This window comes from Stenella coeruleoalba (genome assembly GCF_951394435.1).
Source record: "Stenella coeruleoalba genome assembly, chromosome: 1".
NCBI lineage: Eukaryota > Metazoa > Chordata > Mammalia > Artiodactyla > Delphinidae > Stenella > Stenella coeruleoalba.
The window spans coordinates 26,390,569-26,416,292 of record NC_137169.1 but is presented as its reverse complement, the minus strand read 5'-3'; the positions used below and the strand labels follow the sequence as shown (position 1 = coordinate 26,416,292).

At 45.3% G+C, this 25,724-nt stretch overlaps 1 protein-coding gene across 1 annotated transcript in view; it reads left to right on the top strand.

Moving 5' to 3' along the window:
• The window catches only part of CSMD2 (CUB and Sushi multiple domains 2), a 668,360-nt gene that overhangs the window by 554,991 nt on the left and 87,645 nt on the right, over nt 1-25,724 (top strand). The window contains exons 41-46 of the mRNA XM_079924609.1: nt 2,314-2,523; nt 8,728-8,916; nt 12,550-12,727; nt 13,747-13,892; nt 20,964-21,044; nt 21,543-21,656. Coding sequence (XP_079780735.1) covers nt 2,314-2,523; nt 8,728-8,916; nt 12,550-12,727; nt 13,747-13,892; nt 20,964-21,044; nt 21,543-21,656 — 918 coding nt within the window. The remainder of the gene's footprint in view (nt 1-2,313; nt 2,524-8,727; nt 8,917-12,549; nt 12,728-13,746; nt 13,893-20,963; nt 21,045-21,542; nt 21,657-25,724) is intronic.

Below are 25,724 nucleotides of genomic sequence, written 5' to 3'. Positions count from 1 at the left end.
ATCCTAGAGTGGGTCTTCTGATGGAGAAGAGGCTTTTAAGAGAAAGTGATCTAACTAAAGATCTAAATCTTACCTGAGGGGAGGAGAGAGGTTGTGACCCCCAGAAAATGGAGTCATATTAAGTACCATCTCCTGAAGGAAACTGGGGATGGACGATCAGGGTACAAAATGATGATGACTTTGGCAGCCTTGGGAAACTCCAGATTTTGAGACACTGAGGAAAGAGGAACTGGGAGACCCTGTAGCTCTGCATCCAGGCATGAGTCAGAAGAAGCTCAGATGATGAAGGGCTGGAGGGAGGGCTACATCCAGAGGAAAACAGAAGTTTAAGTGGGAGGTGCGTCACTTTCTTTGTATGTCTTGATGTTCAGCCACCAGAGACCTCTATCTTTAAGTCCTCCAGGAAGTCATCCTCTTGCAGGGACCAGTCACAGAAGACCAGATCCCTTGCTTTCAAGTTAGTGTTGGACTCCAAACAGGCCCTAATGGCACCTGCTTTGTGTTTAAAAACCGTTGCATTTACAAACTTCTGCCACTAGATGGCAGCAGTCAGGCAGCTCAGTTCAGAAATTCTGCGATCCTTGAAGAGCCCCTTTCCTGGACGTGCAGCCCCGGAGTTGGGATGACGCATGGGCGGTGGGCTGGAAAGCATAGGTTCCGCAGATAAGTACAAAGGTGCTCAATGTAAAATTATCTGTAATTTGGAGACAATATACATGTTAAGTAATAGGAGAGTGAATAGTGTGGCTGGATAATTCATTAAATGGAATTAATTAATATGTAGTTAAAATCAATGAACTGTATCTTTACATATCAACAAGGACAGACCTTGAAAAACACATGCTAAATTTAAAAGTTTACAAAACTCTATATACAGTATAATAAGATTCATGCAAATGTTTAAAACAAACCAGATATGTATTTAAGAATCTAAAAACATGAACTGGACGGCTATCTTCCAAATTCATGGAAGTGACTGCCTCTGTGGAGAGGACAGTGGGAGAGGGCAGGAGACATGAAGGGTCTTCAACAGTATACGCCAAGTCTTTATTTTATTTAAATAGTCAGATGCAAAAAATTCACGCCTGGGCTTCCCTGGTGGCGCAGTGGTTGGGAGTCTGCCTGCCGATGCAGGGGACGCGGGTTCGTGTCCCGATCTGGGAAGATCCCACATGCCGCGGAGCGGCTGGGCCCGTGAGCCATGGCCGCTGAGTCTGCGTGTCCGGAGCCTGTGCTCCGCAACGGGAGAGGCCACAACAGTGAGAGGCCCGCGTACCGCAAAAAAAAAAAAAAAAAAAAATTCACGCCTATGTGCTCATTCTGAGCAAATTATAAAAATTCCAATTTATCTGTAATCCCACCATGCAGAAATAATCACTCACAGCTTAGTCCTCACCATCAAAGTGTGACCTTCATGAAGACAAGGGCCTTGTAGATCTCGCTCCTCCCCATGCAGTGCCCACCTAGCACAGCCCTGATGCATGGCAAGAGCTCAATAAATGCTGTTAGTGAATCAGTAAATAGTCCTCCAGTTTTTTAATACAAAAATTAGAACTGTATGCTACATACTGCTTTGCAGTCAGATTTTCATAATTAACATTGCAGACTTCTTTCTATGCTTAGAAATATATTTCTTCAATAATAGTAATCTAATTTTGAGAGATCTTATCAATAAATAAACATCAGTAGTCCCACCTTTATTCTTCAAAGAATATATTAATATGTAAGTTAAGATGTTAATGAGATCCATTTAACCTGTTGGGTTGCTAGGAGACCTTGATTAATCCAATAAGACCCCAAAGTATAAACTTCACTTGGCATCTTAATAGAACCAATAGGACGATGTATCCTTCTAATTTCTGAATCATCATAAGTGCTCTGGAAAATACCAGTATTGAAGTTCATGTCTTTTGTTTGGGTGTAGTTATGTTTAAGTGGTGGTATTGTTAAGTAAAAAGTTTATTTTAACAAAGCTATCTTTATACTGATACTACACATATGAATCCTAAATTTAATCAGGTGTTAACGCTGAACGTCGTTTTCCATAAAATAAAACAGACTCAAGACGGCACTCTGAAATGACTGCTGCCTTTCATTTCGAATGAATAATAGAAATACTTTTAAGTTCAGTCCTGCCTGAAGACGAGAGACTGGGCTGGACTGGTGACTCCCCACATGTGGTCTGGGGACCCTAACTGGGTGGGCAGTCCGTAGAGGGGACCCGTGGGCTCTGGCTGGTGATGCTTTCATGAGGCGGCACATGGGGTGCGGGACTGTATTGCTTTGGGCACTGTCTGCCTGTCTTGTTCCCAGGAGCTCACATCCAGTTCCTGAACTTCTCCACCGAGCCCAACCATGACTTCATAGAAATCCGGAATGGCCCCTATGAGACCAGCCGCATGATGGGCAGATTCAGTGGAAGTGAGCTTCCCGGCGCCCTGCTGTCCACATCCCATGAGACCACCGTGTATTTCCACAGCGACCACTCACAGAACCGGCCGGGATTCAAGCTGGAGTATCAGGGTGAGGAGAGGGAAGGCCCGTCCATCCCCACCTCTTACAACCACCCGTCTTCCCAGCCTTCTGCGTAGCGGAGGAGGGAACCCAGGAAGGGCGGGGAGGTGGGGGCAGGCCCGACCACCGTGACATGTCTCTCTGGCCCACAGAGGCTGTTGAACCCCTTCGACAAGCCCTTCCCAGGGCGGCAGCCCCAAAGCGCCTTCTCAGCCTCCATCCCCATCCTCACCCAACAGCCAGCAGCTTCCCCTGAGCAAGTGACCCATCAGTCCCGCTCAGGCATCCCTGAGTGTCCAACCAGCCACTGCCCCTTGGCCTTGAGAGGCTCGCTTCCTCCTCTGGGTCCTCCCCTGTGTGTCCGTTATGCTCGGCAAAGCTCCTCCTCTGACATGATGGAGGATTCCAGTAACAATTCTTGTAACAAGCCCAGAAGGGCCCACTGAGCCTTAAGGATGAGACAGGTGCGTTTACTCCCGCTGAGGGTTTCCCTGTGTGAGGCCGGACCACGCTCACCGCAGCTCCCCCATCCTGAGCTGCAGTCCTGTGACCGGCCCTCTCCTCCTGGAAAAGCTCCATCCACTCCAGCTCAGGCTTCCCCTGTGGAGGAGCTGTTACCTGTGCCCGTGCAGCTGTGCCCACCTGTGCAGCGGTACACGGGCCCTGATCGGACCCCACGTCTCCCTCGGGGGCTTTCCTAGTGTGACTGACTGAACCATTTGTTCTAACCTCTTTGCCCAGATTCTTCCACTGAATTTTTTTTCATGTGTTTAGACTTTTTTCCAAGGCTAGTACATGCTCGTCAAAAAATTAAAACATCACAGAAGTTTTTGTGAGCGCATCACAGAAAGTCAAAATTCTCCCATAACCCTGCCTTATGCAGAGATATCAACTTGTAACAGTTTGCTTTTCCCATTTTTTCTGTACATATACTGATGTAACTATATTTTTAACCAAAATTGGATCACTATAGATACTGTTTTGCAATCTGCTTTTTTTAAGTTAGTTTTTAATTACACAGACAGTCTATAAACACACCTACCGTGTTAAAAAAGAAAGGGGGAGGGAGAAAGAGGAAAGGAAAGAAGGAGGGAGGGAAGGAGGGAAAGGAGGGGAGGGAGGGAGGAATTAAGAAATTAAAACATTACAGGTAAGGCCGAGCTTTCTTTGTCTACAGCCTCCAAACCCAGAATTATTCCCCAGAAATAACCACTATTGTTTTGATGAGATCTTTCCAGATCTTTTCCCACACCTAGTTACATGTTTCTTGTGAAGAATATGTAATACGTCACGATTTTTTTGGTTGTGTTTTCTATGGTAATATAGAATTTCTATATACATACCATTCTGACATTTGGCTTTTTTATCCCTTGTCGGAGGTGAATACTGACCAAGGATTTGGGCTTGTCACTGAGGGAAAGCCTTAAAGGGTACCCCACCGTTGGGCCAGTTATATGGGTGCTGCCCCCTCTGGGGACCGTCCCTGAGTATGGTCAGGGTTGTTACCACCTGGGAAGCCTCAGGAGGAGGAGCTGGGACCCTCATACCAAGGCAGCAGCAGCGAGAAGCTGAGCCTCTTTCCCAGAAAGTGCCACTTCGTCGGCGGTAACACAGCTGCCCACCCAGAGGGGCTGTATGTGGGCGCATCGCAGAGGCCAACCCTAACTAAAGGAGCCTGTGCCTGTGAAGTGTACACAGCCTCAGTGGACCGTGAGCCCTGCCCAGTGGGTCATGATGCGTCCCGCAGCCACAGGCTGTCCCAAGAGAGACTCAGGCCCAAATACAAGGTCAGGGTGCCTCTCTGGGACAGACGCATGCCTCTCTCCGGCTTCCTAGTTATTAGTCTCCTAGGGCTGCTCTATCAAAGTACCGCAGACTGGGTGGCTTAAACAACAGAGTTAATCTCTCACAGTCTTGGAGCCTGGAAGTCCCAAGATCAAGGTGTGGACAGGGCTGGTTCCTTCTGGGAGCTGTGAGGAGGAATATACTCCACGCCTCTCTCCTGGCTCCTAGTGGGTTGCTGGCCGTCTGGCATTCCTTGGCTTGTGGGAGCATCACCCCCATCTCTGGCTTCATCTTCACATGTTCTTTTCCCTGTCTGTCTGCCTCCAAATTTCCCCTTTTTATAAGGACACCAGTCATATTGGAATAGAGCCCACCCTAACGGGCTCATTTTAATTTAGGTAAAGGCAGGCGAAGACGCTGTTTCCAAATAAGGTCACGTTCTGAGACACAGGGGTAGGTTAGGACTTCAACATGTGAATTTGCAGAGGACACAATTCAACTTGTAACATCCTCTTTCAGGCCCAAGGGCTCTCCCTGAGGCTCCTCCTCTTGGATAAATGCAAGGTCTGATTACGCCACCATTGTGACAGGGACAGCCGCTCTGGGGCCCACCCGTGCCCTGTGCCTTCACCCCTGTGACGGGCATAACCCTGCCCGCCAAGCTTGCGTGGTGGGACTAGACACTCACACTGCATTCCCCACGTGTTAAGTCCACTTTGTCCTTGTCAGAGCTGCCCTCTGAGTCCTGCAGACTCCCTCCCTGTAGAAGAGACCTAACTATCCCCACGGAGCCCTGGTCTCAGCCCCTCCCATGCTCACCAAGCCCTCACCTCTGAGGAGCTTCACCTGAGGCTCCTCTGCACACGGGCCCTGCACTAAGGCTTCCAGACACAGGCCGGCACTCTGGGTTAGCGCCACACACACCGAGGCTCCACATGTTGAGAGGAAGCCGGTTTCTTGAGGATGCTCGCTGTGTGTGTGGCGGGGGGCAGGGGTGGAAGCAGGGAGGAGGGGTGGTAAGTTTGCCTTCAGAGGACCAGCACCTTCACCTGAGTTGGCCCAACTGTGTGAGGGGCCCAGTGACGTCCACTGGGGTTTCCACTCTGTGGTAGCCCAGCTCCCCTCACTCACATTGTACCCCAGCATTTGCCTGGCTGTTCCCCTTGAGGCTTCCCTTGGGTCACAGGCCCAGCTCTTTCCTCAGCACCTGCCCACTGCCCCAGTCCTGACGGCCCCTGCAGAGCCACTCTTGGTGTCAGGGCAGCTGCCCCCCTCAGACCTGACCTCAGCTTCCGTTAAGCCTTCTCGTGTATGATGACCCCAACCTCCCGACTAGGTTGTCTCTAGTGCCGGAGGCCCAGGCGCTCCCACCAAGGCCTCCCAATGTGTCAGGCCCAAATAATCCTCCCTGCCCCATAGACCCACATTCTTTAGCCCGACCACTCACCCCAGGTTTTTCCTTTATGAAAAGACCTGCTTCATGAAAGAGCCACCTGTCACCACAGCCGCCATTTCTATAGAGCAGGCCTAGCTCTCTGTGGTCCCTTGACTTTCTTTGGAAGAAATCCAAATCCTTACTTTTCCTCAGAATCCCTCCTGTTAGACACTCTGAACATCCTCGGCTGGGGTTCTCCTTTCCCTTCTTCAGGTAAATATTCCCATAAAGTTTTCAGTAACAGCATAAGCTATGCCTACCCAGGTCTCCTAGTCTGACAGGCTTAACTTATTCCACTAAAATTTCTCAGGAGATTGTAAAAACACAAGAACTTAGCAAAATGATGACATTGTTCCAGAATGTTAGACGTCATCATTATTAGTGTTTTTAATATGGTGCTTTGTTTGAAATTGTATCTGTTCCCACTGGAGCATCTACTACTAGTCTCCCTAAGGAGCCCTTTCCTGGGAAAGTTAATGAGTCCACCTCTTAGGGGTCACATCTGCCCTCTAGGCCCAACCTCTCCCCTTTTTTTTTTTTCATTTTTTAATTAATTTTTATTGGAGTATAGTTGCTTTACAGTGTGTTGTGTTACTTTCTACTGTACAGTACAGCAAAGTGAATCAGCTATATATATATATATCCCCTCTTTTTTGGTTTCCTTCCCATTTAGGTCACCACAGAGCATTGAGTAGAGGTCCCTGTGCTATGCAGTAGGTTCTCATTAGTTATCTATTTTATACATAGTGTGTCTATGTCAATACCAATCTCCCAATTCATCCCACTCCCCCTTTCCCCCCTTGGTATCAATACATTTGTTCTCTACATCTGTGTCTCTATTTCTGCTTTGCAGATAAGTTCATTTGTATCACTTTTCTAGATTTCATATATAAGCAATATTATACGCTATTTGTTTTTCTCTTTCTGACTTACTTCACTCTGTATGACAGTCTCTAGTTCATCAACCTCTCCCTTTGAAGCTTCCTCTGGTGGAACGGGCTCTGAGACTTCTCTCCCTGTGAAAGCAGTCCTGGTACCCTCACTTCAGGGTCTCTCTTTGTGAAAAGCCCAGCTCCTTCCACTGGAGACAATTCCTGTTATAAAGACCCAGCTTCTCTCCTCCAGGCTGCTTCTGGTTTCTCATGAGGCCTCGGTCTTCAGGCTCCTCCCCATCATTGGGTCCCCCTGTTCCCACCGAGGCTTCTCTTTAAAAGCCCAGCTCGGACTTCCCTGGTGGCGCAGTGGTTAAGAATCCGCCTGCCAATGCAGGGGACATGGGTTTGAGCCCTGGTCCAGGAAGATCCCACATGCCACGGAGCAACTAAGCTGGTGCACCACACCTACTGAGCCTGCGCTCTAGAGCCCGCGAGCCACAACTACTGAGCCCACGTGCCGCAACTACTGAAGCCCATGTGCCTAGAACCCCGTGCTCCACAACAAGAGAAGCCACCGCAATGAGAAGCCCGCTTACTGCAACGAAGAGTAGCCCCCATTCGCCTCAGCTAGAGAAAGCCTGCACACAGCAATGAAGACCCAACGCAGCCATAAATAAATAAATTAATTAATTAAATATTTTACCAAAAAAAAAAAAAAAACAAGCCGAATTCATCCATTCAGTCACCTCCCTGAGCTACAGGCTCCCTACTTCTACTAAGACTTTATCTGCCAGGTCGTCCAAACCCTCCGCTGCTAACAGAGCCACGTTCCCTTTGGCTGACCAGCCCACCCACTCTCTCTGGAACTGCTCGATTTTTCAACACAGCCAACTACTTGATGATGTCCAGTGAAACCTGCCCAGTTCTTCCCACAGAGACCTCCCTGCACGATCCTGAAAGGAAATCCATAATAGCCACCCTCACAGAGGGAGAACTTCAGTAATGGCACTCTCATGAGGACTGTAATTCGTGTCGTTATTGCACGTGGTGCGTGCACCGGCTTGCATGGAGCACTCACTGGGTCTCAGCTATTCCCCCTGAGAATTTCCACTATTGGAACGCTCCCTCTACTCCCATGGCTGACTTTCTGTCTGGTGGGCCCAGATACCGTCCAATTAAGTGAAGGCTCTGCTCTGTGACGTGCTCAGCAAATCCCTCAACGACTTCTCCTGGTGGGCCAGGACTCAGCCACTCCCGTTAAGGAGTGTGAGGCAGGTACACTCATACTCAGGGAAGCAACTTCCTTGTACTTTAGAGGGACTTTTACCCCAGCTATTCTGTCCTTTGCCGCAGGTTTGGCTTCCTCCCACCCCTTTCTTCCTTCCTGATGGGCTCTCATTTCTCAGAGTTAGAAGGGCCCCACTCATATCCTCACCTGACTACTTCCCGTGTTTGTGACCTTGGTGGTTGAATGAGATCAGCAACAGGAAAGAGCAGAGGTCAATGCTGAGCCCCAGTGAGGTGCTCAAAGAATAATGGTTCACAAATGTGAAACAGATAGCTAGTAGGAAGCAGCTGCATCGCACGGGGAGATCAACTCGGTGCTTTGTGACCACCTAGAGGGGTGGGATAGGGAGGGTGGGAGGGAGACGCAAGAGGGAGGGGATATATGTATACGGATAGCTGATTCACTTTGTTATACTGCAGAAACTAACACAACATTGTAAAGCAATTATACTCCAGTAAAGATGTTAAAAAAAAAAAAAAGAAGAAGAATGGTTCAATCTAGCCTTGTCTTCCTTGGGTCCCCTATTCCCATGGGAACAATAATAACAGATAGCATTGATTACGTTCTCACCATGTGCCGGGACTGTGCAAAGAGCTGTGTATATTTGATCCTACTGGATTCTCACAATAACCATTTTCTAAATAAGAAAACAAAGGCATAGAGAACTTAAATCATTTGCCCAAAGCCAATAGCTAGAAAATGAGGAAGGCCCATCTGAGTCCATGTCTTGGTTCTCCACCACTATGCTAACTCCCTGGTACGCCTATATTCTGGTCAGGGAGAAAATGCCCAGAGAGGAGAAAGTAACCTTCTCTCGTGATCGTTTCCAGCCTATGAACTTCAAGAGTGCCCAGACCCCGAGCCCTTTGCGAATGGCATTGTGCGGGGAGCTGGCTACAATGTTGGGCAGTCGGTGACCTTCGAGTGCCTCCCAGGGTATCAACTGATGGGCCACCCTGTCCTCACATGTCAACACGGCACCAACCGGAACTGGGACCACCCGCTGCCCAGGTGTGAAGGTATGTCCCTCCCTCATCCCTGGTGATTCTTTTTAGGGACACTGATCCAGAGTAGTCCCTGCCTCCACGTGCCCGCCCCGTGGGATCACCCATGCTGGGAGGTCCTGGCAAACTTTGTCCATCCTGTTTCCATAGAGATGAGACCAAGCCTATCCAGGAAGAGGGTCCTGGGACAGAGTTCTGGGCCAGCCCTAGGGAGGACCTGGAAGAGATGTGGGTCGCAGCCAAAGGAATACATACTCAGCCCTTGGGAATAGCCAACCTCGTGGGTTAGATGTCCGCAGTCAGAAGGGAAGACACTGATATGCTGAGGGGTAGAGAGAGGTAATCATGACACTTTCCTAAGGGGAGGAGAGAATAAAGCATCTTTCTAGGAAGTTCTTGTTCCTCTCTTCACACCTCCCAGCTTATTCTCCCTCTCCTACACGAGCCTAGAGAGATCTGAGTTGATGATATCAGGGAGCTAGAGGTGGTACTTTCCTGGGTCTTCATTAACCAGAACCAGGATGGAGAAGGACCAGGAGGTCATGCTGTCCCTACCCCTGTTTGCACACCTCAGTTCCATTTTCCTTCCTTTTCCTGGAGGAGAAGCTGGGATTTGTCTTGAAAGGGGAAAATATGGCAGGAGGACAGTATAGTCCAGGGGAAAGCACCCCAGTTCCAGAATCAGACCGCCCTGGGCTTCATCTCTGAACCACTTCACCTCTCTGACCTCCAGTTTCTTCCTTAGTACAATGGAGCTTCTCACCTCTGCTTCGTAAGAGCTGTGAGGGTTGCAAGATGGCTCATGTAAAGCTCCCAGCGCAGTAACTGGCCCAGAAACGATGAGCTGGAAGTATTAACTCTCCATAGATAAAGAGACCTTGTTTGCACAACTGAGCTGTTCTGGTGTTGGAATATAAGATCATAATCTCTAAAACTATTCAACTTCCAGTTCGTTTTTCAGATTTTCAGAACCATCCTCGTGTATAACCAGTCCATCATTCTGGAATTGTTGGCTGGTCACCTGCTATATGACAAGCTTCACTGTGGACTTTTGTTCCCTTTTTACTCCTTTATATGGCATCACAGGAGAGAGGAACGAGCAGTGCTTCCTCCATCAGACATCTTGAGCCACAATCCCTTCTCCCTCCTAAGAAAGTTCTTCCCTTAGCTTTTTATTTATTTGTTTGTTTGTTTTTGGCTGCATTGGGTCTTCATTGCTGTGCACAGGCTTTCTCTAGTTGCGGTGAGTGGGGGCAACTCTTTGTTGCGGTGCATGGGCTTCTCATTAGGGTGGCTTCTCTTGTTGTGGAGCATGGGCTCTAGGTGCGTGGGCTTCAGTAGTTGTGGCATGCGGGCTCTAGAGCGCAGGCTCAGCAGTTGTAGCGCACGGACTTAGTTGCTCCACGGCATGTGGGATCTTCCCGGACCAGGGCTCAAACCCGTGTCCCCTGCATTGGCAGGCGGATTCTTAATCACTGCACCACCAAGGAAGCCCTCTTCCCTTAGCTTCTTAGACGCCATCTTCTCTTGCTTTTCCAATTACCTTTCTGCCTGTGCCAACTTTTTTGGTCATCTATTTCTTTGTCCCTTAAGTGTTGCTGTCCTTTGAATTTTTTTCCCAGACTGTCTTCTTTCCCTCACATCTCCAAATGCCATCTGTATCTGCAACCTTTGTCTCTTTCCTGAATTCTTCACCTGTACATCCAATTCCTTACTGAATATCTTCTCCTATCCAGAGGCATCTAAATCCCAGCGTGTTCAAAATGGAAGTCATCGTCTTTCTGCCTTTACATTGAGATCCTCACCTAGTGAAGGGTGCCTCTAGTCCCCTGGTTATTCCGCCTTCAGTTTGGGCAGGCTCCCTCTCCCTTATCCGACCTAGTCACCAAGTCTTGCTAATTCTACATCCTAATTGCCCTTCAAGTGCATCCCCTTCTCGCTGTGTGCTGCCTCCACCTTAATCCAGGCCACTTAGCTGAGGCTCGTCACTGGGCGCCCAGCCTTCAGTCTGTGTTCCTCAATCCACCTTTCACAGTGTAGTGAGGGTGAGCCTTTGACACCATTCATGTACTCCAGACACTGCCCTGCTCAGAAGCTAGTAAGGCGTCCCCATCTCCCTTGGGGTAACGTCCAACCCCCTTGGGGTAGCACACGGTGTGCCTCAGGGCCTGGTCCCCACTTACCTCCCCCTGTTCTCCACTCTCTCAGACTTTACACTCCAGCTCAGCTGAAATACTTTCCATTTCACCATGTGCCGTCCTCTCTGGCCCCTGGTTCTGAGCACATGCTGGTCCCTCCTTATAGAACATTGCTTTTCTCTCCTGTCTTACCTGTTTGGCCCTTGTCATCCCTCAGGTCTGAGTCTAAATGTGAATTCTGCCAGGACTCCCTCACCCCCTCACAGGACCAGATGAAGGCCCCCCCTAAATGTTCTGTGGCATTCCATGTTGATGGCGTGCTCCACCCTGGACTGGAGATGCCGGTACGCTTAGCTGTGTCCCAGGGCACTCACAGTCCCCTGGGACACACTCACAGATCAGAATCACGTGCCGTGGTATCCTTGCTGTCCTTTGCCTCCCCTGGCCATGCCTGGCACCGGATGGAGGTTCAGTACACGGAGGAGGGATGGCATGCCCATGTGCACCAGCTTCAGGATGCGTTCACATTCGCAGGAACCCTGGCCGCCGCTTGGAGGCATTGGGACTCTTTCTTCTCAGCCTGGTCCGGCCCCATCCATATCTCTGTGTGATGACCCATGCCAACCAATACACTTATTATTCTGGACCAGGGTTTTTTTTTTGTTTTTGGGGGTTTTATTTTGCCCAGAACCTCTTTTTATTCTCCTCCATGGTGATTAAATCCAAATACCATGGAGACTTCCAGGACTCTTTATACCCCTGCCTAAAGCCTAGATCAGAGTGAGTCTAAGTGTAAGTGTGCTCTGGGGAGACAGGAAGATAGGGAGAGAGGATCATGTCTGTGTAGCAGATGCCCCCTCCGTGAACTAGCACTGGCTGAGCATTTTACACGGAGCAGTTCATCTGATGGCCACCACGATCCTATGAGGAGCGAAGTCTTAGTCCCATTTTCTAGGTGAAGAAAGAGAGGCTACACTTACCTAGTCAATTATCTAGTCAATTAACGGTTTAGCCATAATTTGAACCCAACCATAGCCTCACCACAAGAATCCACAACTCTTAAGTCAAGACCAAAAGTCCGACTCCAAGGATCTCAGAATAAAAAGAGAAAGAAAGAGATACTATCATAATTTCTTACCTCTTCCCAGCAACAGTACTGAAGCCCTGATGCTAGTATTCCTAGGAAAGGAGAGGGGGTAGCTTTGGTGTGTCCTTCCTTCTAGACAGGTCTCTTCCACAAGAAAGAGAAAGAGGGGGGCCAGGGGCTGAGGCAGGCCCACAGAGGACCTGCACTGAAGATGGAGGGCCACTAGAGCTGTGGTGTGTTGGGAACAGCAGGGAACGCCAGGCCTGGCCCTCCCTCAGCCCCATCTCCTCTCCCCATCCCGCCCAGCCTCATGGAGCAGGATGGTTCGTGCTGGGGGCTGGGACTGCATCAGGAAGTCATCTGAATTCTCAGGGGGGAGGTGATCTCCAGCACTCATCTGTGTTTGTATCCTCTCCCTGGCAGTGCCCTGTGGCGGGAACGTCACCTCTTTCAATGGCACTGTGTACTCCCCGGGCTTTCCCAGTCCCTACTCCAGCTCCCAGGACTGTGTCTGGCTGATCACCGTACCCATTGGTCACGGCATCCGCCTCAACATCAGCCTACTACAGACGGAGCCCTCTGGAGACTTCATCACCGTCTGGTAGGACCAGCTGCCATGTCAGCAGCCGATGAGAAAAGGGCACTAACTGGGCTGTAAACTGAGTCACCCATCTATTTGTCCAGAATACCACGAGCAGAATGGTTTTAAATGGCTGTCAGCCTCTTGGGTCTCAAATAAACATAGTGGAATGAGGACTCAGCTTCAATTAGCCTTTTTGACTCCTTGGAGGGAAAGGAATGGCAAGACAGTGGTTCCCAACCTGGAATCCTGCTGGGGGTCAAAGTATTAACGGGTGTGGGAATGGGAAAGGGCGTAGATGAGCTGACTTTTCTCAGTATTTCCAGAACCCAAACCAAAATTCTACATTTACCTAAGATAAGCTACCTGAACTAGTGAAAGAGCTTTGGAGTGGAATTTTGTGAAATCCCACTGGTCACGTCATGCTGAGCCAGTGCTGACCACAGAACTGTCCACAGTGAGAGAAATAGTCCATATCTGTGAGGTCCAATATGGCAGCCACTCTACATGTAGCCATTGAGCACTTGAATGTGACTAGAGTGACTGAGGAGCTGATTTTTAAACTTTATTAAAGTTTAAATAACTTAAAAGTAAATAGTCCCATGTAGCCTAGCGGTTACCAAACTGGACAGCTCAGCTCTGAGTTATGTAGTTAGCATATCTTGAGTAATTTTAAAATGGGAATGTGAATTATTAGTTGATAAGTGCAGTTTCCTAGACAGCTTTTTTTCCAAACCACTGAATCTTTGAACAAAGATATAATTTAAAAATTTCTTTGTTTGGAGGTTCTGGGAATCAGCAGAAGATAGTGGGATTTCTTCTCAAAATTTCCAGGGCTGGATAACTGTCACCTGACTGCCCTGGATTGATTTCTCATTTAGTTTCCAGACAACAGCTAAGAACAAATGGGAGGGACTGGATAAGGTTCCAGGGAAGGCAACACAGGGATATCTCTTTGCTCACTGAAGGCCTCTGACACACCAGGTGGAACAGGTAGGCATGGTGACCCGTGACATGCAGGACCTTCTTTCCTGTTGCAGGGATGGGCCACAGCAGACAGCCCCACAGCTCGGAACCTTCAGCCACAGCTTGGCCAAGAAGACAATACACAGCTCATCCAACCAGGTCCTGCTCAAGTTCCACCGTGATGCAGCTGCGGGTGGGATCTTCGCCATAGCTTTCTCCGGTCAGTATGGAAGCCTGTCGGGGGGGGGGCGGGGGGTGCAGACTTTCAAGTGCTGGGCTTGACTCCTGGCTCCCGCATTTGCCAGCTGTGGGACTTGGAAGAGTAACATAGCTTCTCTGCCTTGGTCTCCTCAGGGTTATGAGAGTTCATTGTGTAGGGTATGTGAGAGCTCTCAGCACCGGAGCTCTCTTCCTTCCCCTCCACACTAGTAGGGAGGAGAGGCCCGTGACGCTGATCCTTGGCACCAAGTTCAAGTTCAGAGGCAGCAGGGTGAGGCTTCTTTCTTATCCGTCGTTCACACCAGCTCCCTGGCTGGGTTATCCCTTTACCTGTGCCCCACCCTACCCCTCAGCACATTCTAGAGGGTTGTCCACTCCAAAGGAATCCAGGGCCTCTGTCGACTCCACAGGAACTACTGTGCCCAGACAAAATCAGGGAGAATTCAAATAGAGGAGCATGATCAATTCAGGGTGCATCTGTCCTTATCGACAGCCTACTTTCTTCTAAAAGTCCAAGGTTATGGACCCAGGTATTTCCTCATTTTTGTTATAGTGGACACAGCATAGAAAAACTTATAAAAGGTTCTCCGTGGGCTTGTGCCCAGCCATGAAATAACCTCCCTTGTTTACAATTTGCAGAACATTGCATCTATTTGGACTGGAAATCAGGAAGGCTTGACTTTATTCCTGGCTCCACCTCAAGTCAATGTCTGACCTTGTGTAGGTCTCTCCCCAGCTTGAGAGCTCAGTTTCTTCACCTGCGGAATGAGGGGCTTGGAGTTTGTGACCTCTAAGAATTCTGTGAGGTAGTGAAGCAGCTATTATTACCCCCAATTTACAGATGAGGAAATGAGGGCCAAGGAAGGCAGGAGAGCCTGCCCAAAATTGCATGGCTATAATTGGGAGGAGAACCCAGTCCTTGTAGCTCTGCACTGACTGCTCCAGTGGGACCGCAGGGTGTTTCTGCCTCACACGTGCATTTATAGAAATATGAAAGCATTCAGCCTTAAGTCCATGGGAGAGTTAGTGATATCGAGACAGAAAGACAGAAACAACATTGCTGAGAGCATCGGCGGCTCCAGCCGCTGTCCCCAAGGAGCTTGGGCCCAGGTGAGCATGATATGGGGATGAGAAACCCACCATCTCAATCTGCCTTGGTACCCACACCCCTCTTGTCGGGCACACCCCATTAATGGGACCCAGGTCTTGAAGGCTATGTCATTCTGACTCCATGTGACTTGCCCACAGAGTGATAGAGTGTGGACTCCAGAGTCACACAGACCTGGGTTCAAATCTCTGCCACATATTAGCTGTGTGACTGTGGGTCTGTCGTTTACCTTTCTGAGGCTCGATTTCATTATCCACAAAATGGGAATCATATCAGTACCTAACCTCACAGAGTTAAATGAAATCATGCATGGGAATGCCTAGCTCTAGGCACAGAGTATAAAAGGTACTCAATAAATGGCAGTGTTAATAATCATCACTATCATGATCATCATTATTATTATATTTAGAGATTAACAGAATCCATAGGAAATCACCTCAGTCCTAGGCCAGGTCTCTGGTCCCTGCTCTTCAGCATTCACCTGCGCCAGGACCAGGTGAAGGAGGCCCAGCCCTGCCCTGGGGCATCCTTGTTCCCGAGTTCTCCTGAGTAAGTCTGCCCAGGAGAGCACTTGCTTCTGTGTGTGTCCTGGCCACTGTGCCCCTGATGCCCTCAGATGAGACATGAGACCCTTAGGTGCTTGCTCAGACCATGGTCCAAGGCCTCATTGACCAGAGAGCAGACATGGGCCTGGGCGAGAGGATCTACTGCTAGACCCAGGCCAACGGTCTTGGGTGGGACAGGCTCTTTGCAAGGGGCCGAGTGAGCATGAAGGCCCCTTCCACCCACTCATAGGGCTTTTGATAAATTGTGGAATATAGCAATGTGTAAAAATTGTGGGTAACGTACATGTGCCGTTTAAAGAAGAATAAGATGAACACCCATCGCTGAGCCTAAGAAAAGGAACACCAGTGCCTTTGAAGCCCCTGTGCACCGCCCCCAACACGTTCCCCCTGCCCGACCCCCAGAGTTAACCACGGTCCTGAATTTTCTGTTGACCATTCATTGCTTTACATTATAATTTTACCTCATAAGTGTATGTCCCCAAAAATATATACTGTTTCATTTCACATGTTACTTCTGTTATGTGAATAGAATTGTTCAATAAGTGTTCTTCTGTGACCTGCTTTTTTCACTCAAAATTAAGCTTTTGAAATTCATGCAGATGCATGTGACTAGATTTAGTTCATTTTTCAATGCCGTCTAGTATTCCATTGAGTGAAAATAGTGATTTATCTAGTCTACTCTTAATAGGCATTCAAGTTATTTTATTTCAAACAATCTGAGCATTGCTGTACATTCCTTCTTGTGGACAAGAGTTTCTCTAGGGTACATGCCTGTGTGGAATTGTGAGGTTGTGAGTATTCACATATTCAGTTTTACTAGGTAATGCCAAACTGATCACACGAAGTAGTTATAACAGTTTACACTCTTCCTAGCAACAGAGGTAGAGCTTCTGTTGCACTACATCCTTGCAAACGCTGGGCTTTATTGGATTTTTAAATTTTTGCCAACCTGGTGGATAGCATTTCACTTTTATGATGAAGATGAGGATTAGCATCCTTTCATATCTTCATTATCTATTCATTATCATTAAAGAATAAGTATGTTTTATTGCTTCCTGCTCTGTGAACTGCCTGCTCCCCATACAGCTTTCTTCCCCCAAGAAGAGATAACAAACAAGTAAGTAGACAAATAAAATCTTTGCAACTTGTAATATGTGCTATGAAAGAAACAAGTAAGATAGCAAATGAAAAGGCAGAGGATCTACTTCATGTAGAATAATTGGGGAAAATGTGTCTTAAGAGTTGGTATTTGAGACTAGAACTGAAGAAAAAGAAGGAGGCCGACTTGCAAAGAGCAGGGATTGGGAATGGGATGGGGGAAAGAATGTTTGCCTTTTTATAGCCAAACATTAGCCCTAAATAAATTTCCTTTCATATGAGAACCAAAAAGAAGAAAAATACCTTAAGGAGACTTATGGCAATATTCTACAGTATTTTTTTTTAATGACAAAATAGGATTAGAATTGCAGAGAAAAATGCCCTTGGAAACTTATAGTTTAGGAAATAGAAGGAAATTTTGGGAAGCATCTGCTTCCAGCGTGAGAGTCTAGGTAACATGGACTCCAAATAAGAGCTATCTGGCTGAGAGATTAATAAAAGGGGAAATCATACCCCACCTGATAGGATGCAGTGAGAAGGACCCAGCATCACTTCTGTAATCATCCCATCAAAGATGTACAACCTGAATCTAATCATGAGGAATCAGACAAACCTAAATTGAGGGTAATGTATGTAATACAGTGTTACATACTAGAAATTAACTGCATATAATTTTCAAAAGTGTAAAAGTCAGGAAGGTCAAGGAAAGACTTTAGAACTGTTGCAGACTAAAGGAGACTAAGAAACATGACAACGAAATGCAACGTATGGTTCTGAACTGGATGCGTTTGCTATTAAAGACTTTATTGAGACAAGTGGTAAAACTTGGATGACTTAAGCAAATGAGCCCTGCCCACTAGTTAGCATGTTAACACATAATGGAGTCAAAGCTGCATCAGTGCCTCACCCCCCAGGGGAACAAGGGAGATGGAGACAAAAGGAAACAGGAGTCCTGAATGGCCCCCTGCCCTAGAGTTCTGCAGCAATAACATGGTAGATGCAGTGTGTGTTTGGGGGTGGGGAGGGGAGGGGAGTTATCTGTAAAATATCAAAAGTCATACACCAAAATGCTAGCAATGGCTGTGCCCAGGTGGTGGGACTTGGGGAATTTTGTTTTATTGCTTTTCAGTACTCCACCAGCTTTCTGCATTGAGCAGAAATTTGTAATTTTTTTAAAGTTAATTTTAAAGATGTAATGGGAAATCACCCGATCACACTAATAACCACAAACTGTAAAGTGTCCTCACGGTGTTTAGGTGGAGATTTCTTTTATTGATTTTTTTTCTGGGAAAGTTAAGTGTGTCCTAGAAGGTTCTAGAAGGTATGTTTTAAAGGTAAGCACGAGGCTGAGAATGGAAGGAATCAAACTTTTTTAAGCTCTATAAAGGAAAACATTGAGAATTGGCTAAATAAACATTTAATGCTTGTACAAGTCAAAAGAGTGTCATAAATAGATGGGAGCAAATGATAAATTGGGGAATAATAGGCAAAGATCAATCTTAAATATATTGTACATAGAGTTTTTCAAATTTATAGGAAAAATAGAGGCAAAGGACATGAATAGAGTTAAAAAGAAAAATGTGAGAGGGAGGGAGACACAGAGGGAAGAGATATGGGAACATATGTATATGTATAACTGATTCACTTTTTTATAAAGCAGAAACTAACACACCATCGTAAAGCAATTATACTCCAATAAAGATGTTAAAAAAAAAAGAAAAGAAAAATGCAAAGAGTCTAGTAACATATGAAAAAAATATTTAGCCTAACTGGTTGTCAAATGCCAAGAAAAGAAAAGAAGTGGTACTCTGTTTGCTGTCTATCAAGTTGACAAAGATTAAAATTGATGACTGTTTCCCCTGATGGCTCTAAGTTCTGTGAGGCAAGGACTGTGTCTCTTTACTCTTGCATCATCCACACCTAACACAGTGCCTGACCCAGGGCAAACCCCCAATAGATAATCATTAAAAGGATCAGATGAAAGAAGAATGAAAGCACCCAGGGTTGGAGAAACTGTCGTTCTGTGGACAGTATCTGTTGGAGCAAATTCCCTAGAAAGAAAAATGGAAGTATGTATCAAACACAGGCCTGGTCCTCCCTGGTTTATGTTAAATCAAGATTAAACCTGTCTGGTTCCCCCAAGAGGGCTTCATAAAGCTATGTGTCACTCAATATGACGTGTTTCAGTGGACACATCTGTAGAAAAAATTAAAGTTAAATCCTCAAAACATAATACGACATTTTAAATAAAACTACATGCAGGAGGAGTCTTAAGTTACATTCCAGATACGATTGGTAAAATGTCAGAATGCCACATGAACATTTGGAACAGGTGTTTCAGGTGCCACTGGCTCTGAGGTTATCCCAGAGTGGTGATGTTCACTGTGAAGCGTCCACCACCCAGTGCCGCCCCAAACACGTTCTCGCCGTGCCTTTCGTATTTAGCCTTTGTTTCTGCCTAAGGTTTCTGTCTCAAGCTGAAAAGTCTGCAGTGTTCATGGTGCAATATGCAATGCATAGAACTGCTGTTTTGTTACAAATGTACTAATCATTGGGTGATCATGAAGTGATGCTGTAAGTATTCACCTTCTAGCATAGTGGTTTGTTGCATATATATAGGTATTTTGTAGTTTTCAGTACTTTTTGGGTCTTGGGTTATGCATTATAATTTTTTCCCATTTAAAGTAATGGGAAGTAGGCTCCTAGTAGCATCTTGACACAGAATGTCTGATTTCCAGCAATGGATTATTGATGTTCAGTGAGAGATGCCTGTAGTTTAAAAAAGTCATACACTCGGGCTTCCGTGGTGGCGCAGTGGTTGAGAGTCCACCTGCCGATGCAGGGGACACGGGTTCGTGCCCCGGTCCGGGAGGATCCCACGTACCGTGGAGCCGCTGGGCCAGTGAGCCATGGCCGCTGAGCCTGCGCGTCTGGAGCCTGTGCTCTGCAACGGGAGAGGCCACAACAGTGAGAGGCCCGCGTACCGCAAAAAAAAAAAAAAAAAAAAAAAAAAAAAAGTCATACACTCTAATCATTCCTAGTTTTATAAAAAGAAAAAACTTCATAAAAGATGCATATATAGAAGGATGTTCATCACAGTTTCATTTTAAATTGCAAAACTTTGGAAATCTAAATGGTTAACAATAGAGTACCTGTTAAATAAATTTTAGTAGATTATATGATTAAATCCTATGAAGTCATTTCAATCATACTTTTGAAGGAATGTGATGACATGGGAAAATTCTTGCAATATAATAGTAAGTGCACAAGGACCAACACAAAGTATGTCACATGGTGCAAATTTTGTAAAAGAAAAATCTATGTGCAGAAAATATACACCCTAAGAATTTACAGTAAAGGGTTAACAGTGGTTATCTCTGAGAAGGCAATGGATGAGTTTAATTTTCCTCTTACTCTTCTCATAGAAAATCTCAGGTTTTCTTTAATGATAATGTGTTACATTTGTAAATTTAAAAAAAATGCTATTTCAAAAAACATAGCAAGGGTTGAAGTGACTTTGGAAATAATAACAGCAACAGCAGTGGCAACAGCAGCTAACACATCCAGCACTCAACCACGTACCAGATAATGAAAGAAAGCCAAGTTATGAGCCCACCCTGAACTTTGCCTCGGTAACACCCTCCCCACACAGGCCAGTCTCTGCCCAGAGGGATGGCTTCTGATTTAGAAAATCCACTGAAGCCAGAGTGTTTAGCCAAAGGTCAGAAGAGAAACAAGCTGTCTTTGCTGGTCCCCCATGTAAGCCACACACAGCATTTAGATGCTGAGTAGTGGAAAGAATATGGGATTTGAGAGCAGCCAGACCTGGATTCAAATCCTGTCTGTGCCACTTACTTCCTGTGTGAACTTAGAGAGGTAACTGAAGCTTTCTGAATCTTAGCTTCCTCATAAGTAGAGTGGGAACATCTCTCAGGGGGATCAGCTATTGTGAGAATTCAAGGTGACAGCGTGTGAAAATGCGTGGCGTATAGTAGGTGTTCAGTAAATGCTTCTCTCCCTTCCCTTCAGCGCTAGGCACCATCACTGCCTTCTTAGATCCTCTCCTTTATTGTTACTCTTGTTATATGGTTCCTGGTTTTTGCATCAAAAGCAAATAAAAACAGATGGCAGCAGATAAGCAAAATAGTGCTTTGCTACTCTTGCCCTGTGTACAGATAAGTACTCATTAATATCTGCTGTGTGGATAGATGAGTGAGAAAGTGAAGCACTGAACAAATGAATGACCACGTGCCCCAAGAATGATGCTCTTACACCGACTTGTCTGCTTTTGTCTTTTCAGCTTATCCGCTCACCAAATGCCCTCCTCCCACCATCCTCCCCAATGCTGAAGTCGTCACAGAGAATGAAGAATTCAACATAGGTTAGACCTCCCAAACCAGCAAGGATGGGGCTGGCGAGGAGGGGCCGGGGAGGGGTGGGGCCTGGCCCGTGGGGCTTATCTCTGCCTCCTGTCCTTGGAGAGAAACAATAGGCCCAGTGCAAGAGGGTTGATATTCTGTCAACTGAGTTTCACCCCAAATACAATCACTTTTGTTTTTAGCCATACGTAGCCAGAGGAGCTAGGAAAGCAGTTTTCTTCCATGATTCAAGTCAGGATGTGTTGAGAAATAAGTCCATGCAAGACACTGTAAAAAGTTCCTAGAATGTGCAACGCTGTTAGGCTCAGCAAGGCTGAGCTGTGAGAGGGGAGCCAGTCATCTGGGTCACTTGACTGGAGTTGAGCTAGTAATTTAGTCTGAACAGAGCACAACCCGCCACTGATCGTCTTGCCTGGAAGTAGGTTCAAGCTACTAAGGGGCGCCAGTCAGCCCTGCCCAGACTTCTCCAGGGAATCCCCACACTGGTCTCTCCTTGACAGGTGACATCGTACGCTACAGGTGCCTCCCTGGCTTTACCTTAGTTGGGAATGAAATCCTGACCTGCAAACTTGGAACTTACCTGCAGTTTGAAGGGCCGCCCCCAATATGTGAAGGTAATCACACCGAGCCATGCCTTGGAGTTCCTCCAAAACATCTCCCCTGTTTTCCTTCTCTCTATATACTCCCAGTCCCTGCCCATGAAGCAAGAAGTCACTTGGTAAATGTTTGAGTGAGTGAGTGAACAAGTGCTCTAGATGGGTTCTCTGCTCTGCTCCTAGGTCCGGGGCTGTGATTAGGCTGTAGTGGCCACATTTATTTCTGTCTCCCTTTTTTCTAACTGACTTTCCCTGGAAATGGCAGGAGGTTGTGGGACCTTGGTGGGAGTTGGGACTCACACACCAACCTTGCCTTACTGGCGTGCAGGTGCGTCCAAAACCCTATGTGCTGAACTAGGCAACCGAGAAACCACAGTTGTCTTCAATCCAGTGTGATGCCTTGATGAAAATGAATGTGCTTCACCAAGTTATCCCAACTAAGACCAAAAACACTTCTTTCCACTCACGAGGCATCTGACCTGGGGCAAGATACCTAACTGTGCTATGCCTCAGTTTTCTCATCTGTAAAATAAGGATAATGATATTACTTATGCCATGGGCTTGTTATGAGGAATTAAATGGGTCAGTAATGTAAAGCACTTTGGAAAACTATGCCTGGCACATAGTAACTGTTCAGTGTGGGCTATTATTATTGTTATTAGCTTTACTACTGCTTCTAGTGCTGTTGCTACCAACAGATATTTAGTAGCCTATGGAGAAACAGATCAGCTTCTCCTCCATCTCTAGGAAATCAAGAGTAGGGAGAATCTGCATTATGGATTATTGACGAGGAAGAGAGGGGCTACAAGCCCCAGAATTAGGCTGCTGATACACTGAGAAATACAGTATTTATTTCAGTTGAGCTGACCCACCCACATACCAAATGACCAGTCCCCAATAAAAGTGAACTTTCACCTTCCTCTGCTCCAGAATCTCCTTAATTTGCTCCAGCCCAAGTTTCTCATCATCTCTGGCTCCGTTTCTATGTCTACATGGCTCCAGTCTTCCTGGCTTCACTCCCCATTCTCAGCCTTGTGCTTTCCTCTGGGACTTGGTGTCATACTTGGGCTTCCCAAGGTGTGACCCTTCATAGTCTTTTCTATAATAGCAGCTTGATCGGGATATAATTCATATACCATGCAACTCATCCGCTTGAAGTGTATACTTCAGTGGTTTTTAGTATATTCAGAGTTTTGCAGCCATTATCACAATCAATTTTAAAACATTTTAATCACCCCCAAAAGAAATCCTGTAACCTTTAGCAGTCAGTTCCCATTTCTTTCCAGCCCCCTCAATTCTAGGCAACCACCAAACGACCTTCTGTCTCTATGAATTTGCCTATCCTGGGTATTTCATATAAATAGAATCCTATGATGTGTGGTTTTTTGTGACTTCTTTCACATAGCACAATGTTTTATAGGTTCATTCATGTTGTAGCATGTATCAGCACTTCATTCCTTTTTGTTGAAAATAATATTCCATTGTACCTATAGCACATTTTGTTTATCCACTTATCATTGATGGACACTTGAGTTGTTTCTACTTCTAGCTATTATGAATAATGCTGCTATGAGCATTCATGCACAAGTTATTGGATGAAACATATGTTTTCATTTCTTTTAGGTATGTATCTAAGAGTGGAATTGCTGGGTCATATGGTAACTCTATATTTAAACTTTTGAGGAACTGCCAGAGTATTCTCCACAGCAGCTGAACCATTTTCTGTTCCCACCAGCAGTGTATGAGGGTTTCAATCTTTCCACATCCTCTCTGTTATTATTAACTGTCTTTTTAATTATAGCCATCCTAGTGTATATAATGGGTATCTCATTGTTGTTTTGATTTGTTATCTTCCTGATGGCTAAGATGTTGAGCATTTTTTCATGTGCTTCTTGTTGATTTGCATGAAGAAATGTCTATTTGGATCCTTTGCCCATCTTTAAGTTATTTATCTGTTTAATTATTGAGTTGTAGGAGTTTTTTTATATATATTCTAGATGCAAGTCCTTTATCAGATGTGTGATTTTCAAAAATTTTTCACATTTTATGGGTTGTCTTTTCACTTTCTTGATGGTGTTCTCAGAAGCACAAAAGTTTTTAATTTTGATGATGTCCAATTTATATATATATTTTTTTGGTGCTTGTGCTTTTGGTGTCATAGCTGAGAAACTATTGCCTAATCCAAGGTCAAGAAGATTTACATCTATGTTTTCCTCTAAGAGTTTATAATTTTAGCTCTTACATTTAGGACTGTATCTACTTTGAGTTAATTTTTATATATAGTGTGAGGTAGGGGTCCAACTTCATTATTTTGAATATGGATATCCAGTGGTCCTGGCATCACTTACTGGAAAGACTGTTCTTTCCCCATTGAATTGTTTTGGTACCCTGTTGAAATCTATTGACTATAAATTTGGGGTTTTATTTCTTCATCCTCAATTCTATTTTCTTGGTCTATAAGTCTATCCTTAGCCAGTACCACACTATCTTGATTACTGTAGCTTGGTCATATGTTTTGAAATCAGGAAGTGTGAGTCCTCCAGCTTTGTTCTTCTTTTTCCAGATTATTTTGGATATGCTGGATCTGCTGAATTTCCATATGAATTTTAAGATCAACTTATCAATATCTACAAAGAAACCAACTGGGATTTTTGTAGAGATTGAGTTGAATCCATAGACCAGTCTGGGTCTCACTACCATCTTAACAATATTAGGTCTTCCAATCCATGAATATAGGATGTTTTTCCATTCATAACCTCTTCAGTGTACAACTTTCTTTTACATTTTGGCTTTTTCTTCTCTTTTCTGCTTCAGCTAATGCCTTGTCCAATGATGTCCTAGTCTCCTATGACAAAGATCAGACATTTTTCTATCAGCTCAGAAGCTTGCTATAGCAACATAGAAAATTTGGTGAAATTCAAACCTAAAAACATCACAGTGCAATTATAGAACATCAAGGATAAGATAAAATGTTAAAACCATCATGGAGAAAAGATAAATCAGACTTATAGCATTATTGCAGCAACAATAATACCTATCAAAAGATAAAATGCAGCAGGAAAAATAATTGTAAACTGAACTTCTAAACCCTGCCAAATTATCAATTAAGAGTGAGAATGAATTAATGAAATCTTCAGACACACAAGGACTAAGTTACTATCTTACTAAAAGCATAATTAAAGGATACACTTCAGTGCATTAGTCAGGATAGGATAGGCATATGCTGCAATAACAAGCAATCCCCACATCTCAGTGGCTTAACATAACAAAAGTTTATATCTTCTTCAGGCAAAACTTTCTGTAGTCCAGGTAACTCTATAGAGCTGATAACTCAGTGATCCAGGCTGCTTCAATCTTGTGCTGCCATCTGAAAACTAGGCCCCTGCCTCCATCCTCCATTGCAGCAGAGGAAGAAAGAGAATGGACATTCACATAAGGGCTTTTCACTTCCTCAGCCCCAAAGTGACACACATTATTCTACTCACATCTAACTGGCCAGAAATAGGCACATGGATGGAAAGTGAAGTTTTTTATATGCTCAGGAAATAAAAGAAAGTCTGGTACTGGTAAACACCAGAAATATCTACCACATTCAGCAAGAAAAAGATGAATACAGGTAGAATGATTCAGATACAAAAATTAACAATAAGCTAAGAAATCAGTAAAATATGGTAGTAAATCTAAAATATATTGACTAGAAAATAAAATATCTGAAGACAATTTGAGAAATAAATGACATTGGAGAACCTATTTTAAAGAAAGAAAAAGAGCTGAGGACCCTTTGAGGAAAGCCATAGATATTGATTAACCATGTACATTATTAAAAATATATACCTTTAAATACAATGTTTAAATTTCTGCATAGTTTTCTTAAATTATTTATGTCCATAGTATGTGTAAGTTCTAAATTCATAACCAAAAATAAAGAGAATAAAGTAAATTTGGTTAATCAAATGGGAAACATTGAAGGAGAAAAATATATTTTAAGTCATGGTAAACAGAAAATACAAAATGAGGTAGCAAAACTAAGTGCAAGGGCTTCCCTGGTGGCACAATGGTTAAGAATCTGCCCACCAATGACGAGGA